The 15,530-nt window shown below is 34.1% G+C and overlaps 1 protein-coding gene across 6 annotated transcripts in view; it reads left to right on the top strand.

Annotated features, from left to right (window-relative positions):
• The window catches only part of DGKB (diacylglycerol kinase beta), a 647,032-nt gene that overhangs the window by 187,000 nt on the left and 444,502 nt on the right, over positions 1-15,530 (top strand). For all 6 annotated transcript variants that reach the window (XM_047096393.1, XM_047096391.1, XM_047096390.1 and 3 more), the window contains 2 exons: positions 4,810-4,926; positions 14,668-14,741. In XM_047096393.1, coding sequence (XP_046952349.1) covers positions 4,810-4,926; positions 14,668-14,741 — 191 coding nt within the window. The remainder of the gene's footprint in view (positions 1-4,809; positions 4,927-14,667; positions 14,742-15,530) is intronic.

The raw sequence follows: 15,530 nt of genomic DNA, 5'->3' as shown, positions 1-15,530 counted from the left end.
ACAGTGCACCAGCCCACCCTTTTGTGGCTTTGTACCAATGGAGGTACTTTGCTGCTGCCTGTTTCTCATGCTGAGATTGGACAAAAAGAAGAAAGCCCTGTGCTCGAGGTAATCATCACTTGCTGCTTGTAGTTTGTGAGTGATCGATAACAGCAGGCTCAAGTATTGTGGTAAACATCCCTTTTGTGAAAGTGGTTTTCAGCAATGCACAAATACTCTACCTCTGAGAATCAGCATGATATAAAAATTTTTTTTTAAAGCACAGGTTTAAAGGGAGGTCTTTTTATTTCATTTATTTCATCTTTCTGTTTTCTGTGAATGGTCCTTTCGGCTTTTTTTGTTGGTTAATTATGGTGATTATTCTTTTGGAATTCTATTACAATGTATTCCCCAGTTAAGATCTGTTGTACTACTTAGAGAGTGTGAGGATCACAAAACACTGAATTCTATATTCAAAATGTCTGCATAGAGAACACAAATGGCTGATATTTGAAAATCCTGAAATATCAATAACTATATTTTATTTTTTGTAGTCATATTTTCTATATTTTGGGGGATAGAGTAGCTCTTTTCAGTGTTTGAATAATTTCTATTGATTAAAGCAATAATTTTCCAACTCTTTTTATATCTTGGATAATTTATCTGGCAGAACAAAATTTGTCTTGATTATAATAAGGTAACTTATTTTGTTATTTAAAGCTCAAAAACTTAAAAAAAAAAGCAGAAGGTGAAGTGGTGAGCACTGACCTCTATTACCAGAAATCAATAGTATCCTGAATAATGATGCAAAATAAGGTTGGTGAGTTCTTGAAACTTTTCAGTAACTTCAATACTGGGAGTAATTCTCTTAAATATCACAATAGAGATCTGCCATTCAGAGTTAACCCCCACAACAGGCTAATGAAATTTCTGTGGACAGCAGATCTTTCAAAGATGCAATTGCTTCCCCTTCCTGTCCCTCATATGAAATGAAAGAAGTAAAGATTTTCGTAGTGGAAATAGGAAAAAGCATCCAACTATCATTCTGTGAACTTATGCTGCTTAACTAAAGTATAGTGGATATTTCATGGAGATTGCTCTACAATTTGGAAATAAAGATGAAACAAATGAGTACAATAAAATGATAACTCTGGGGAAAAAGTAAATGCTTATGAGTTTCTCCTGTTTACAATTTTCGGCCTTGAGTAATTCCATGCATTCTACCCACTAGACATATTTCCCTTAACCAAAGAAACCATTTGGGTGGTTTCTTTGGGGTGTGTGTATGAGTTCGTGTGTGTGTGTGTGTGTGTGTGTGTGTGTGTGTGTGTGTGTGTTTAAACAAATGTTTACTATTTTAGCATTATCTGGATTATATAATAAAATTCACATGCAGGTGGAGGTACTGAGGATTTTTCTATTAACTTGTTGTATACCTCTTTCTTATAATTTTAGTTTTCAAAAATAAAATCTTAGTTGAACACTCAGTGTAGGATTTACACTTTTTTTATATCTTACAAAGGTTACTATAAAGCATTTGTTTCATCTACTCCAGTTTACTCAGAGAGATGACTCCCTGGAGAGACCTGAAGCTACTTAATCAACTGCTTTTTGCTAGTTGGAGGGTCTTACCAGCAATGGAATTTCCCCAGCTATGTGCATGGCTAAGCATAAAATCAAGTTAATAGATAATTTGGTAGCTCTTTACAGACATACACTTACATGTATTCAATTTCCAGCATTATGTATATAAATAGTTTGGTCACAAATATCCAGTTCCAATATGACTAACCAACTTAAATTTTATTTAATTCTTGTAACCTAAGAATTTTAGGAATTAAATGTAAAATAACAATTGTTGGATTGTATGTCCAAATACAAGGTATTTAAGGTATGATAAGATATTAGATATATAAGATATTAGATATATAAGTATCTTCTACACTATAGATTTTTATAGAGTATTTTATAGAGCGTTGTATGTTTTACATACCTGTATGCAAGCATCCAGAAAGAAATTATTCCCATACCTATCTCAGTATTTTATTTTTGAACTCCTAATATAAGTTATGGATTTTCAAATACAATCACTGAGACTTGCTTATTTAATATACTTAATGTAACTAAGTGTAATTTTTCATACATATATGCACTTGGAAATAGAACAAACACTTTGCATAATACTAATGAGCACCCTAATGAGACAGCCACACTTTCTTATTCATAATAACTTTCATTTATTGAGCACATATTCTAATATAAGCACAATGTTAGGAATTTGTGTGTTTTCTATTAAATTTTGCACAACTCTGAGGAATATGTATTGCTAACTCCATTTTGAATAAGAGTTAAGTGCTCCAAGGTTACATAACATTTAAGTAACAGAGATGGGATTCAGCTCAGGCTTTCTGACTCCAAACCTCATCCTATAATCCACTCTTTCTATGCATTATACTCTTAACTCTCTAGGGACAAAATTGTAATTTGTAAGTTTAGAAAGAATGATCTATCTTTAAAAAAATCAATATTTTTGCCAGAAATTATGCTTATGTGAAAGTACATCGTTTTCCAAAGAATGTGAATTTCAGGAATCCTATTACACCATCCATTTTTAGCCACACAAAAAATATATTCAGTGATTTTACACCATGAAATTGCAAGGTAAATGGACTGTATTGATTAGCATCTATTTTGGTCTGAGAAATTTTCTGATCCATCTGGCCCTAATATAGTTAAAAAGAGCTTTACTTGTAAGTCCAGTTAAAATATGTTCCAAAATTACAGAAATTGAAATGATGCTCTAAGAAGCAAATATAGGGACTAGAAAATATGTGTCACTCAAATATTTAAGCATACATGGCAGACATTGCTTTTTGATCAGAACAACTTTTCACTCCAAGCCTAGACATGGCCCAAGAATCCCTCTTAATACAATACTATTAAAACATTAGAAATTGTTTGACTCTTGATTCATCTATTCCTCCATTCATTTATCCTGAGTTTTGTCAGACACTGATTGAGGATCTGATCTTGAACAGTGAAGCAAACCAACCACTTTTTCTTCTGAAGCTTTGACTAAAAGTGGGGATAGACCAGCATTAAACTAATTAAACAGAACAACACATTTCAGGTTGTAATAAATTATATATTATATGTGTATATAATATGCATATATGTATATAATATATATGTATAATGTGTATATATACACATATGTATGTATAATATGTATATATACACATATGTATAATGCATATTATATATGTATGTATAATACGTACATATACACATGTATAATATATATGTATAATATGTATATAATATATATGTATATAATTATATATAATGTATATACTTTTATGTGCAAATATATTTTTGTTTCTATAAAAGGAGGCTAAAGGGAATAGAGAAGCCAATTTGACATTTGAACAGAAACCTGAAATAAGTGAGGAACATGCCCAAAAGAAAGCTTTGCAGCAGAGAGAAGAATGATGGCCAAAGCTCTGAATTAAGAGCTTACTTGTGATCAAAGCATAATGAGGAGGTGGGGATAGCTGGAATGGAGTAAAATAGGACGAGTGTGGCTGTTGTATAGAGAATTGACTGTAGGGAGACAAAGATGGAAGCAGATTGATCCCTTAGTTGATGATTACAATAATCCAGGTAAAGAAGATGGCAGAGGCTTAAGATATGTAATGTTGGAAGTGGTGAGTAATCATCCAGTTTGGGATTTATTTTTAATGAGAGTAGGCAGGAAATTCAAGAAAAAATAGTTTTGGATATTTGAGGACTAATGTGTGTTTTAGACACACATGGACAGATAGAAAGGGCATTTGTATGTAGGAAGTAAAGTTTAAGGGAGAAATCTGAACAGGAACTATAAATTTGGAAGTCTTCCTCATAAAATTGAAATTCAAAGCCTTGGGATTTAATTAAGTTGCCTAGGGAGTGAGTGTAGATAGTGAAGATGAGCCATTCAAAGAAGAGGTTAAGTGTTATGGACCCTAAACCTGGGAGGGAGAATCAAAGAAAGAGACTCTGAGGAAGCAATTAGTGAAGTAGGAAGAGAGTAAAGAGTAAGAGAAAGACGTGTCCAGAAGCCCAAGTGAGGCAAGTGTTCAGGAGGCAGGAAGAGATCAGTCTTCTCAAATGCTGCTAAAAAGTGGAAAAGATGAAGCTGATCAATAGGTGTGGTAATGAGAAGGTCATTGGTGATTTTAAGAAGAGCAGATTTGGTTGATTAACGGTGATAAAATTCATTGGGTTGGGTTGAAGAGAGAGTGGGGGTGGGGGTGGGATAGAAACAGGAAGCAGCCAACTCCAAGAAATGTTTCCACTATGATGAACAAAGGAATTAGCTGGGATGGAATGTGTGTTTTAACTTTAATGCCATCCTTGATATAAATAGCAGCTTAAAAGTCCGTCATGTCTTCATTTTCAGTATTGCCTGCATGTATAAGCCTTGTTTTTAGTGCTCAGTAACAAATTTCTTAAATTGTGAGTCCATATTATTTATTCCTACCATTCCTTATGAAAATAATTAGTCTTACTGGTCCTTGATAACTTCTGGTGAAGAGTCCTGATTGGGCACATAGGGGGAATACCATCTGGCTTTCTTTAAGTGATAATTAATTTCTTTAAGATAATTAAAGAAAATAATATTTCTTCTTGTGCCTGTATCATGTGGACTGTTGCAAGCAACAGATTTCTTAGTAGTCATTAAGATACTCCAAATTAGGAGCATGGGCCCAAGTCTGTAGCCAATAAAGTCTTCTTTGTGTTCCCCTTTTTATTAAAACAATATTCTTATAAAAGATTGTCTCCTTACAGGAAAGACAAGCAACAGTGAAAAAGGAAAAAGGTGGTTCCCAACAGTCAAATAAAGTGACTGACAAAAACAAAATGCAAAGAGCCAACTCTGTGACCGTGGATGGCCAAGGCCTACAGGTAGGACTTTTTTGATCAAATTTTAGTGGCTTTCATATTTGTTCCTTCTATGCTCTTACAGGCACATATGTCCAGCTGTCAACACATTTATTTAATGTGCGATTAGCTCAGCAGAGGACTTCAGAAAGATCTTTGTTAATTTATCAAGATGACGGTTTTATATTTGATTGACAGAGTGACACTCTGATTATATTAATCTCTTACGACATTATCTGCATTTGAAACTAAATGGTAAGAGATCTTTGCAATTCCATAGGTTTTGCAAATCATTACTAAATGTACCATTTGTTACAGGCATACATGTTATTTATTTACAAGTTTACTTTCTCCATATATGTTTATATATTTGGAAGAATCATTTTGGTGGCAAAAAAAATGTTTAGGAAAAAAAATAAAATGAATTTCATGTGTGTGGATATTTTTATTGCTAAGAAATAATAACATAAAGGGTTTTTATGATTTATTCGTATATTCCTTTAGTTTTAATTCAAAATTAAAACTCCATATATATTTCTAGTTTGAATAAACACAGGTAACTCAAAATCTGTTTTTAGCACCCTAGTATCTCGGACATCAGCAGTAAGATTACTTTCAACCTAGATTTTTAGACATCCTAGAGATTGTGTGCATTGTATTTATTTGCCTTTATTTTTCACTCCAACCAACACGTGAAGTTGGCTAAATCTTTGTGACATTGTGCATTCATTTTTTTTTGCTTTTTTACGTATATATTTCTCTCTTCTAATTTTCATTTCCTTTTCTTACAACAATATGCTTCAAGTTTCATGTTCTCCAAAAAAAATTACCAACCACTTACCAAACAAAAATATATTTTGTCACATTCTTGCCTTCAATATACAGAACTTTGTATCTTCACTTTTCATTAATTATTTTATCTATGATATTATGGATTATGTGTTTTATATTTCCCTATATTGGAAGCACGGTTCAGAGCACATAGTAGTTGCCTAAGTGCATGTTTCTTCATTATTTTGAAGATCTCATTAAAAATTTAATAATAATTGCTTAAATACTGATAACCGGATTGCTGATTTGTTTTTGATCTAATAAAACACATTGTGAACAGAAATTTTTTAAGTGTTATTAAACTCAAATATAAAAAGAAGAAATTCTAAATGATGAAATTGTTACATTGGTTAGAAAGTTTAAAAATTAAAAGAGTAAAATTAAAAGAGTATTAAAAGAGTACTAAAAGAGTAAATCAGGATCTACACTTTTTGGTAGTCATCTTTATATGTGTAGCAACCTCATTGAAAGACTCAAGTATGAAGTCTGTCTACTTGGATAGAAAAAAAAAACTTAAGTGATCCTATTAAATTTTTGTGAAAAATATCAACATTTACAAATCTAATACACCAGCTGCAAATGTTGATTAATTACATCTTCAGTCATTCTGGGTTCCAGTGATGAAAATATCAGAATGGAGAATTAATTTAAAAATCAAGTACATTTCACACATGGCTAGATACATACTTCTCAACATGAAAGTTAAACGTGCACCATTTGTCAAACAGTATATGGTAGACACGGTGATAATATCTTACGCCGACTAAGTGAATCTTCTCAATAAACATATAACTATCCTTAATTTTCTCAATAAACATATAATGCATATCATCATTATTATCATGACTTTCAAAATGAGGATACTGATGTTCAAAGGCAAAGTTATTTCCAGGGCCTCCCACTTAGTCAGTGGTAAAGCCAAAGTTTGATAAGGACAGTCTGACTCAGAGTTTATGTGTTTTACTCCTAAGATACCTGGCCTCCTTGGTTAACAAAGTTTAACAGGTATATAAATGCTAACTTCTTGACCAACTTGTTCTGACTACCTGCCTTTCTCTGTGGACATGTTGCATCTCACAAAACAGATAATAACTTTTCTAAATTTTCTTTAGAGTGTGAATTTATCAGGTAAAGTTGTTAGTCAGGACAGGGTAGACACCAGCCTTATAAAACAGGAGTAAATAAATACCTTAATTATTGTCATCATAATTTTTTTGAATTTTAAATGTTGGTATATAAGTCATGTGCAATAGTCTTTCACCTCAGCAGTATGGACTAAAATTAATACACATGGGTATTCACATAATTTGGGGGAAAATAGAAAAAAATGAAAGAATAAATTATTGGATAGCTAATGCAAAGTAGAAAAATAAACTTTGTTGTGAGAATCAACTTAAAAATAATAACATGGTTATTCTTTATCAGGAAAGATAAAAAGATATGCCAGAAAGTTAATTTTTCTGTGAGTTTTAAAAAATGTGTATCATGAAAAAGCATTGAGTTGCAGGCCAGTTTGCAGAGAAGTCCATGACAGAAGAGATCTACCCTGCTTAAAGAAGACTATTAATCATAGTTAAGCACATTCATCTTACTTCTTTCCAGCTAACCAGCATAATGATCAGGATTATTATTTCTAATTAGAGGAAGTAATAGATCATGTATAACCTTAGGATGAGTCTCATTAATTAACCCGGGTCCTAGGGGACTTCAAATAGAGGTGGTTAGGTACTCTGTCTTTGTCATCGCTCATACCATAGGTTTACACTTAATACATATGATCGAATGTAATTGAAACTACAATTTCTAACACGCACGAGATGTAAAAATGCAGTAAGTATTCGCATGTGAACAAATAGGTGAAACAGAACCATGGTTTAAACTGTATTCAACTGAAGTTTCCTTGTCCCTAATTATTGTCTGAGAAGAATTTCCAAATTAAAGGGTCACTTGAGAACCAAAAAGTCCAGTTTGTGATACTCAACACTAGAAAGAACAGGGAACCTTTATATTTAAACATGTAAAACTGAGCCAGTGCCATGCCCTGCCACAGTGCTTCTCCCTGTCCCTACTGTCTTTCTTATTTGCAGTATCTCATTCTTTTAATTACCAAGACTGTAAACATATATATATATATATATATATATATACATATACACACACACACACACACACATCCTTGTGTAGTATAAATGACTTTATAGAGTGTGTATACAATTAATTTCCCGTTATTTGATTGGACTGTGTGTGTGTGCGTGTGTGTGTGCGAGCGCGTGCGCACACACCCCTTGACTACTTTAGGAACCTCAAGCCACTTGGCTCTTCCATAATTAGCTCTTCATTGTCATTTTAACTCCCTAAGTCCAGAATTATTACTCTACACTTTAAGTAATGCAACAACCTTTAAACTGAGTTCCTGTTCCCATAGTTGTAATGTGCTAGCTTATCAATAATATGGAAAAAATGGAGCTCCATATGAAGTGTCAGGACTGAGAGTTAGAATTGTCTATAATATTAAGTAATATGGCCAGATTTGGCCTCATTAAAGTGTGATATTTGAGTAAAGACTTAGGTGAGGTCTTTAGTCTGTGGATATCCAGCGGATGGGCAGCCCTAAGGCAAGTGCATGCCTGGCAAGTTCTAGAATCAACAAGAACAACTGCCTGGTTGGAGCAGCGTGAGCAACATGGAAACTGGTGAAGACTACTTTAGAGAAGCAAGAGGAGCTAGACGTACAGAGCCCCCAAGGCCTGTATAAGAATTCTGACTTTCCCTCTGAGAGAGATGGAAAAATAGAACATGATCTTGACTTAACTGTTGAAAGGCTTACTCTTGTTGAGAATGTTAGGGACCAAAGAGTCTAGGTTGGAGATTTTAACTAGGTATTTAGGGTTTGTAGGATAGAGGTATGTCCAAAGTAGAGCAGGAGAGGTGAAGAGATGGATTCTCCATATATTTTGAAGACACAGGCAACAGGATATGCTGATAGATGTGTGTAGGGTTTATTACGAAGTAGAAATTAGGTACATCTTTAAGATGATTGGCCCATTCACCTGAAATGATGGAGTTGCCAGTGACTGACATGGAGAAGGGTCTGGGTCAATAGGTTTTAGACAGAAATTTCTGATACTGTTGGACATCTAAGTGGAGATGTTAAGTCGGCAGGCAAATAAGTGAATCTAGAATTCAGAGCAGAGGATAGATACACATTTGGAAGTGAAAGTCATATTGATGGTACCTAAAACCATTAATATGAAATGAGATTACCAAGAGGGAGAGTAGAGAGAGAAAGGAGTCATTAAACTGGGACCCAAAACCAGTCTGAGTCAAGTCATGCCCTTTAATATTTACTATATGAAATGACCCCATTATGTAAGTAAGATTTCATGGGATTAGCTCTCTTCTCTATAGAGAAGAATCCAGTATAAACTTTCACATCCTGGAATGCCCTTTATCCAATTTATAACCATTCTTCAAGATTTCAGTTATCTTGAGCATTTCCTCCCTTTGTAAATATTGTCTTTGTTATACCATATTTCCTACTGCATTGTATCTTCAAAACTTGTCTGAAAAGCCCAGGGTTCTGTAGAGAGATGCCTCAAGCACAATGGTGGGACAATGGAAGGCTGAGGATAGGGTCAGGGTTCTTCTGAGCTTCAAACAGAGCAACTGGCTTTTCACCTGTCTTATCTATTCTTCCACTTAAGATTACTGCAAATGCTATAGAAATATTTACTTCCAAGAACAATCAGTTTAGGCTGACAATTTTTTTATGTATGTATATTTTGGTTTTCCCTCCCCTTCCACAAAAATTTGTTAGAAAAGGGTACAATATTTTAGGATGGTAGTAAATCAGTATGTAAAATAACTTGGGGCACCTGGGTGGTTCAGTCACTTAAGCATCTGACTTTGGCTCAGGTCATGATCTCCCAGTTCTTGGGTTCAAGCCCCACATCATACTCTGTGCTGACACCTCAGAGCCTGGTTCAGATTCTGTGTCTCCCTCTCTCTCTGTCCCACCCCTCACTTACTCTCTCTCTGTCAAAAATGAATAAACATTAAAAAAATTAAAGAATTAAAATAACTGAATTTTACATCTTTAAAATTTTGTATGAAATAAAAATTGAAAATTCATGACATTAAAAACTATATTAGATATAGTTCAAAGATAATTAGTAAACTAAAGATTGATATATTAGTGCTATCTAATTCTTGGATTCCATTCAGGTTTTACCAGTTGTCCAGTAATGGCTTTTATAACAAAAGCAGCTAGTACAGAATCATGTTAACTTCCCATTTTTGACAGACAGTTGTGTTATGTTCATGTTCTTGTGTAAAGGCAAATCTAAAGTAAACAAGAGTGATAAAATATCATCTTATCAACTTAGTCTCAATTGGTTCAGGAAAAAATGTTATTTGAATAGTCCTTTTAATTTTTCTGTAAATTTGGAATTATTTTAAAGTATAAAAATAAAAATATCACTTCAAAATATACAAAATTAGTGTAAGATATTTCCATAAAACTTTATTCATCAAAATCAGATGTCTTGAGTTTCAGAAACAAAGAAAAACTTTGTATTCGTTTAATCTGCTTAAATTATTTTAAGTATATATGATTTACATTTCAATACAAATTAGTTCCTCTAGTCTGAATTCTGAATTTGATAAGTTAGTTCTTACCTGATATTGACCTCCCAGGAAAATAAAATGTGGAATCAAATAGATAGGATTAAGTAATTAAAATATCACATCTAGTAATACCTGTATTTTTTTCCTCGTTTCATACTCTTCAAGTTACAAAAGGATTAACTGATAATGAGTATCCCCATTCTCAATAAGGAGAATAACATAATGTAGAATAAAATAAGATACAGATTCTCTTCAAGAATTTTGATATCAAGTCTCTGTTCTTCACTTAGGGTCTAGAAATATTAACAAGTTTGATGAAGTATGAAGTTTCTATGCCTGGTTATTCAATTCTGTGCCCTTGTGGATCTTTCATACCAGTGACAATTAGGTTCTGCAGCACATAATGGAGAAAGAACAAAAACAAAAACAAATAAAACATAACAGTGGTTTAGAGAAGTTAACCATCAATTTTTCTTTACTGTAAATAAAGTCTAGAAGGAGGATCTCCAGAAGTATGGCTAATAAGACAGTTCCACATTTTTATCAGGGCTGGTTCTATCTTTCCTGTCCTCCATCTGTGGCATCATCAAGGTCACCTCATTAGCAAAGATGGCTGCTGGTCCTTAGAATATCACATTTCATGCTGGCATCCAGAGGAAGATGACTAGAAGCTGTTACGCTTCCTTTTTAAAGAGCATATCTTGAGTTTCCACAAAACACTTCTGTATCAGTCGCCTTGGGCTGCTGTAATGAAGTATCATAGATGGGTGGCTTAAATAAGAGACATTTATTTATCACAGTTCTAAAGGCTGGACAGTTCAAGATCAGGGTGACAAGTTATATTTCATTCTGAGGCTTCTTTTCTTGGCTTATTGGTGGCTGCCATCTCCCTTTGTCCTCACGTTACCTCTTTGTGTGTGCAGAGGCAGGGGTAGATCTTCCTTTTTTAAGGGTACTAGTCCCATCATGAATCTCCCACTCTCATCTAACCTTCCTTGCATCCCAAAGGTTCTCTCTCCAAATACCACCACACTGTGGGGTAGGGCTTCAACATAAAATTGGGGGAAACACAATTCAATCCATAGCAACTTCCAATTATAGACGAAACATAGACACATTTTTTTCTACTTAGACTATTTATTTGCATGCTTATATGGCAAGACACCAAAAGTTACACCTTCCTAAAACTCTTCAAAAGAAATATGTATTTAAATTCTGCAAACAGCAGCAATAGTTTCCAAGGTACAGGTATGATGGGAAGGGCCAGTCTTTCAAAATTTTGCCCAGGGCTCTTTCGATAAAGATGAAGAGAAGTAGAAGTAAATGACAGTGGCAGTCTTTGACAGTAAGATGCTGCTCCTTCTTCCAGGAGTATTAGTGTACAAAGTAGTTGTTATTTTTAACATGTCAGACCTGAAAATGATCATGCAGGACTACAGTTTTGGTGCTCCCAAATTTAGGAATTCTATCTTTGTTCTTCTGGCCCCCAAATTTACTCTGGTGGGTTGGTATTCTTATAGAAACAAAGTGTAGCCAGATGTTAAAGCTTTTTGAATAGGGGCTTGAAAAACATGCTAGATTTGCTTAATACCTTGACCTTTCCAGTGTAACACCATTAAATGATCCCTTCACACCAGTGTCTTTGTGGTGCTGGTGTTTAATCACATATTATCCCTTAAATGTAGATTGTGTTACGTCAGGTGTTTATCTAACATCAATATCAAAGAAGCTGTGTTCCAGGGTGCCTGGGTGGCTCAGTCGGTTAAGCGGCCGAGTTCGGCTCAGGTCATGATCTCGAGGTCCGTGAGTTCAAGCCCCGCGTCGGGCTCTGTGCTGACAGCTCAGAGCCTGGAGCCTGTTTCAGATTCTGTGTCTCCCTCTTTCTCTGACCCTCCCCCATTCATGCTCTGTCTCTCTCTGTCTCAAAAATAAATAAATGTTAAAAAAAAAAAAAGAAGCCGTGTTCCACAGTGCCAGGTAACTGATAAATAGATATCTCAAGTTTTCAGTATTTTATTTGTATTTAGTCTTATTTCATAAGCCTACTTGGTGATATGAATATATACGAGGAAAAGACTGCTAAGTGATTTTATTCTTCCTGTATTTCCATTTGGCATATTTGACTTTTGTGCTTACAGAGCATCCCCATTCTTCTAAATTTGTTCTTTATCTAAATTATCTTCTATTTTCTAATCCATTTGACCTATTTATCCATTTACCCACTTCTAAAAATAACATCACATTTTTTTTTTGTATTTTGAGATCCTATAGACTGTATTCTAGTGGGATATTTATTTGACGGTAATAATGTGCACCTTAGAACACAGTTGTTCTATAGCTTGCTACTAACCTTTATTTGATAAATGGTTATGATGCCTTTAAATATTCCATTATACATGTATTTGTGAAAGGCATTCAAAAATATTTAAAAATACACTGTAAATATTTGACCCAGTGTGAATTTAATATAATCTGATTTATTTTAATAGAACTGTAAGCTGAATGTTGAGTTTGGAGAAGATCATCTTAATGAGTGTTTGGGTTCAGACTTAATGTTGTGCTTGAAAACCTTTATTTACCTTGAGATTCTCACCCTTGTTTGAAAATAAGGAGTAACAATTCAAATTAGGTGCAAAAATAAAAATCCACATCTGTTACCATTACTTTTTTTGAATGTGCAAACTTCAGTTCTTTCTAATTCTATAATAGGATAAAAAAATAAAGGAAATTGAATATAAGTCTTTACATAAAGTTGTGTTTGTGTAGTTTCTTTATTCTAGCTTTTAAATGAGGGGAGAAGGGCACACACTGCAACCTAGGAGGCAATGTCTATATGTTAATTGATTGAACACGTTTGCTACAGGAAAGTTACTACAAATCCATTTTATATGTCTTATCTCCTACCTAAATTAGAACCAAACCAGGAACAAGGAACCCTTGTCCTCTTTACAGAGGAAAGCAAAACAGAGACAGATACAATAAATGAAAGTGACAAGTTGAGTAAGAGTAGAAGAATTAAGAATATTTTACTCAGCCTTCTGTAACTAATGTGAAGATTTTAACATTTTTCCAGTGCCTATAATCACTGGAAAAATTACAGTTCACTTAAGATTGGAGGAAAGTGTATTAGAAGAATATTTTAATTTCTGTTGTTTGAACAAAAAGGAAGAAAGGATATCATATGGTAAAATGGTTGTTTTTAAGTGTCTCATTACATATCTTAGAATACTTTCTGAGATAGAAAAAAAAAAAAACACAGCAATAAAGGATAGCCTGAATCTACTTTCAGAAAGTAAACTGATCAAGAACTTTTCAGTTTAATATCAAGAGGGCTCCAGTAGTTGCATATTTTGTTACTAAATATTTTTTGTCAAACTGTATTTAGACAGAATTTTTATAGTGGTAGGTTGAATAGGAACACATGCATTTAAGAGTCTACCTATTAACATTGAAGTCAGGCAAAATGCAAGAATTCTTCCTTACCATCCTATCAAAAAACAGCTTTACCCCCTTCACACCAATAAAGTGCTATCATTTTATTTGATTTATTTCTCTTCGTGGTATGTTTTACTGCTAACTACATATTTGTTTGCTTATTGTCTATGTCTCGACTAGAATATAAGCTGCACTAGGACAGGCAATATTTTCTTGTCCAACCAAGAAATCAGTATCAGTATATAGTAGGAGCACAGTCAGTTTGTGGATTCCTGGTTAGCAAACAGACTTGATTCACTGGTCTTCTACTCCCCAGGCAGGGAAAGAAAACATTGAGGAAAAATTGTGTACAGGGGAGCAGTTAGGCTGAAGGAGACCTCAAACCATCTTACTGAGATTCTAGTTGGCAAGAGATTGGGTAGATGGATTCCACACATGCCACAAACCTCTACAGGAGCTGTCATCTATAAAGTCAGGGCTGTCTATAATTTAATCCCTTTATTTTCTTCTAATCGTTTTCCTCCCACTATCTTCTGTTTCATTCTGTCTGGTTTACTCACTGTCCTGCACATTGTACCTTTTGTTTTCATCTCATGGCTATTCAATCACCATTCTTTCTTCATAGCTACCTTCCTCTCTGCCCTATACCTAGCTGGACCCTACCTGTCTCTGTGGTGTGGATATGCCTGTTTGATATAGTAAAAACATAGGGTTCAATTGAGTTGTTAAACAGATCTATCTCTCCACCCAAATTACAGAACTGAAGAGCCATATTCTTAAAATTGCTAATTGGTATTTCATGAAATAGAAATTGCAAGGGTCCTTTTCATCCATAATGCGAATAATTTGACCATCTATCCAAATTTCTTCTAGATTACTCCTGTTCCTGGTACTCATCCACTTCTAGTTTTTGTGAACCCCAAAAGTGGTGGGAAACAAGGAGAAAGGTATGTTCTTAAAAATCAGGTTCCTTTTCTATGTCATATGTATGTAAAAGATAAACTAGAATTGGAGTGTAAAGACACTTTATTTACTTTTATCTATTTTTAATTTTTTTAATGTTTATTCATTTTTGAGAGAGAGAAAGACAGAGTATGAGCGGGGGAAGGGCAGAGAGAGAGGGAGACACAGAATCCGAAGCATGCTCCAGGCTCTGAGCTGTCAGCAGAGAGCCTGATGCGGGGCTAGAACCCACGAACCGTGAGATCATGACCTGAGCTGAAGTCGAATGCTTAACGGACTATGCCACCAAAGTGCCCCATAGAATTACAGTGTAAAGGCATTTTAAAGCATTATTCACTATGGTTTGTGAATTTTAATGTGAAATAAATAATTCTAGAGTCAATGTGTAATATATCGATATGATCTCTCCTTATTCTTATATAGTTCAAATTAATATAATAATGGCTTTTTATAAATATTTTTATTATCAATCTTGGGTATCTGAGTTCTCTCTACCCTATCACCTCTAGCCCTTAACAAAGAGCTTTGCATACAACATGGCTCCATAAATAGTGTTGAATGAAAATTGGTTCTTTAAGTGGTCAACAAGGTGACTTCAGGTAAATCATCACTAAGTAGTGAGGAACAGAATATATATTCAGCTTCTAGATAAATTGCATTAAAATGATTTTCTACATGTGAGTTTTTGTAGTACGTGATGCCATATATCCTTAAGGAAAACAATCTGAATTATAATCTGAATTATAATAAGGTTCATTATCAGGTGTCTCAGC

Source organism: Lynx rufus, unplaced genomic scaffold, assembly GCF_022079265.1.
Source record: "Lynx rufus isolate CCGP_SWC_20201006 ecotype Redwood Valley unplaced genomic scaffold, mLynRuf1.p SCAF_4, whole genome shotgun sequence".
NCBI lineage: Eukaryota > Metazoa > Chordata > Mammalia > Carnivora > Felidae > Lynx > Lynx rufus.
This window is presented reverse-complemented; position numbering and strand designations above follow the sequence as displayed.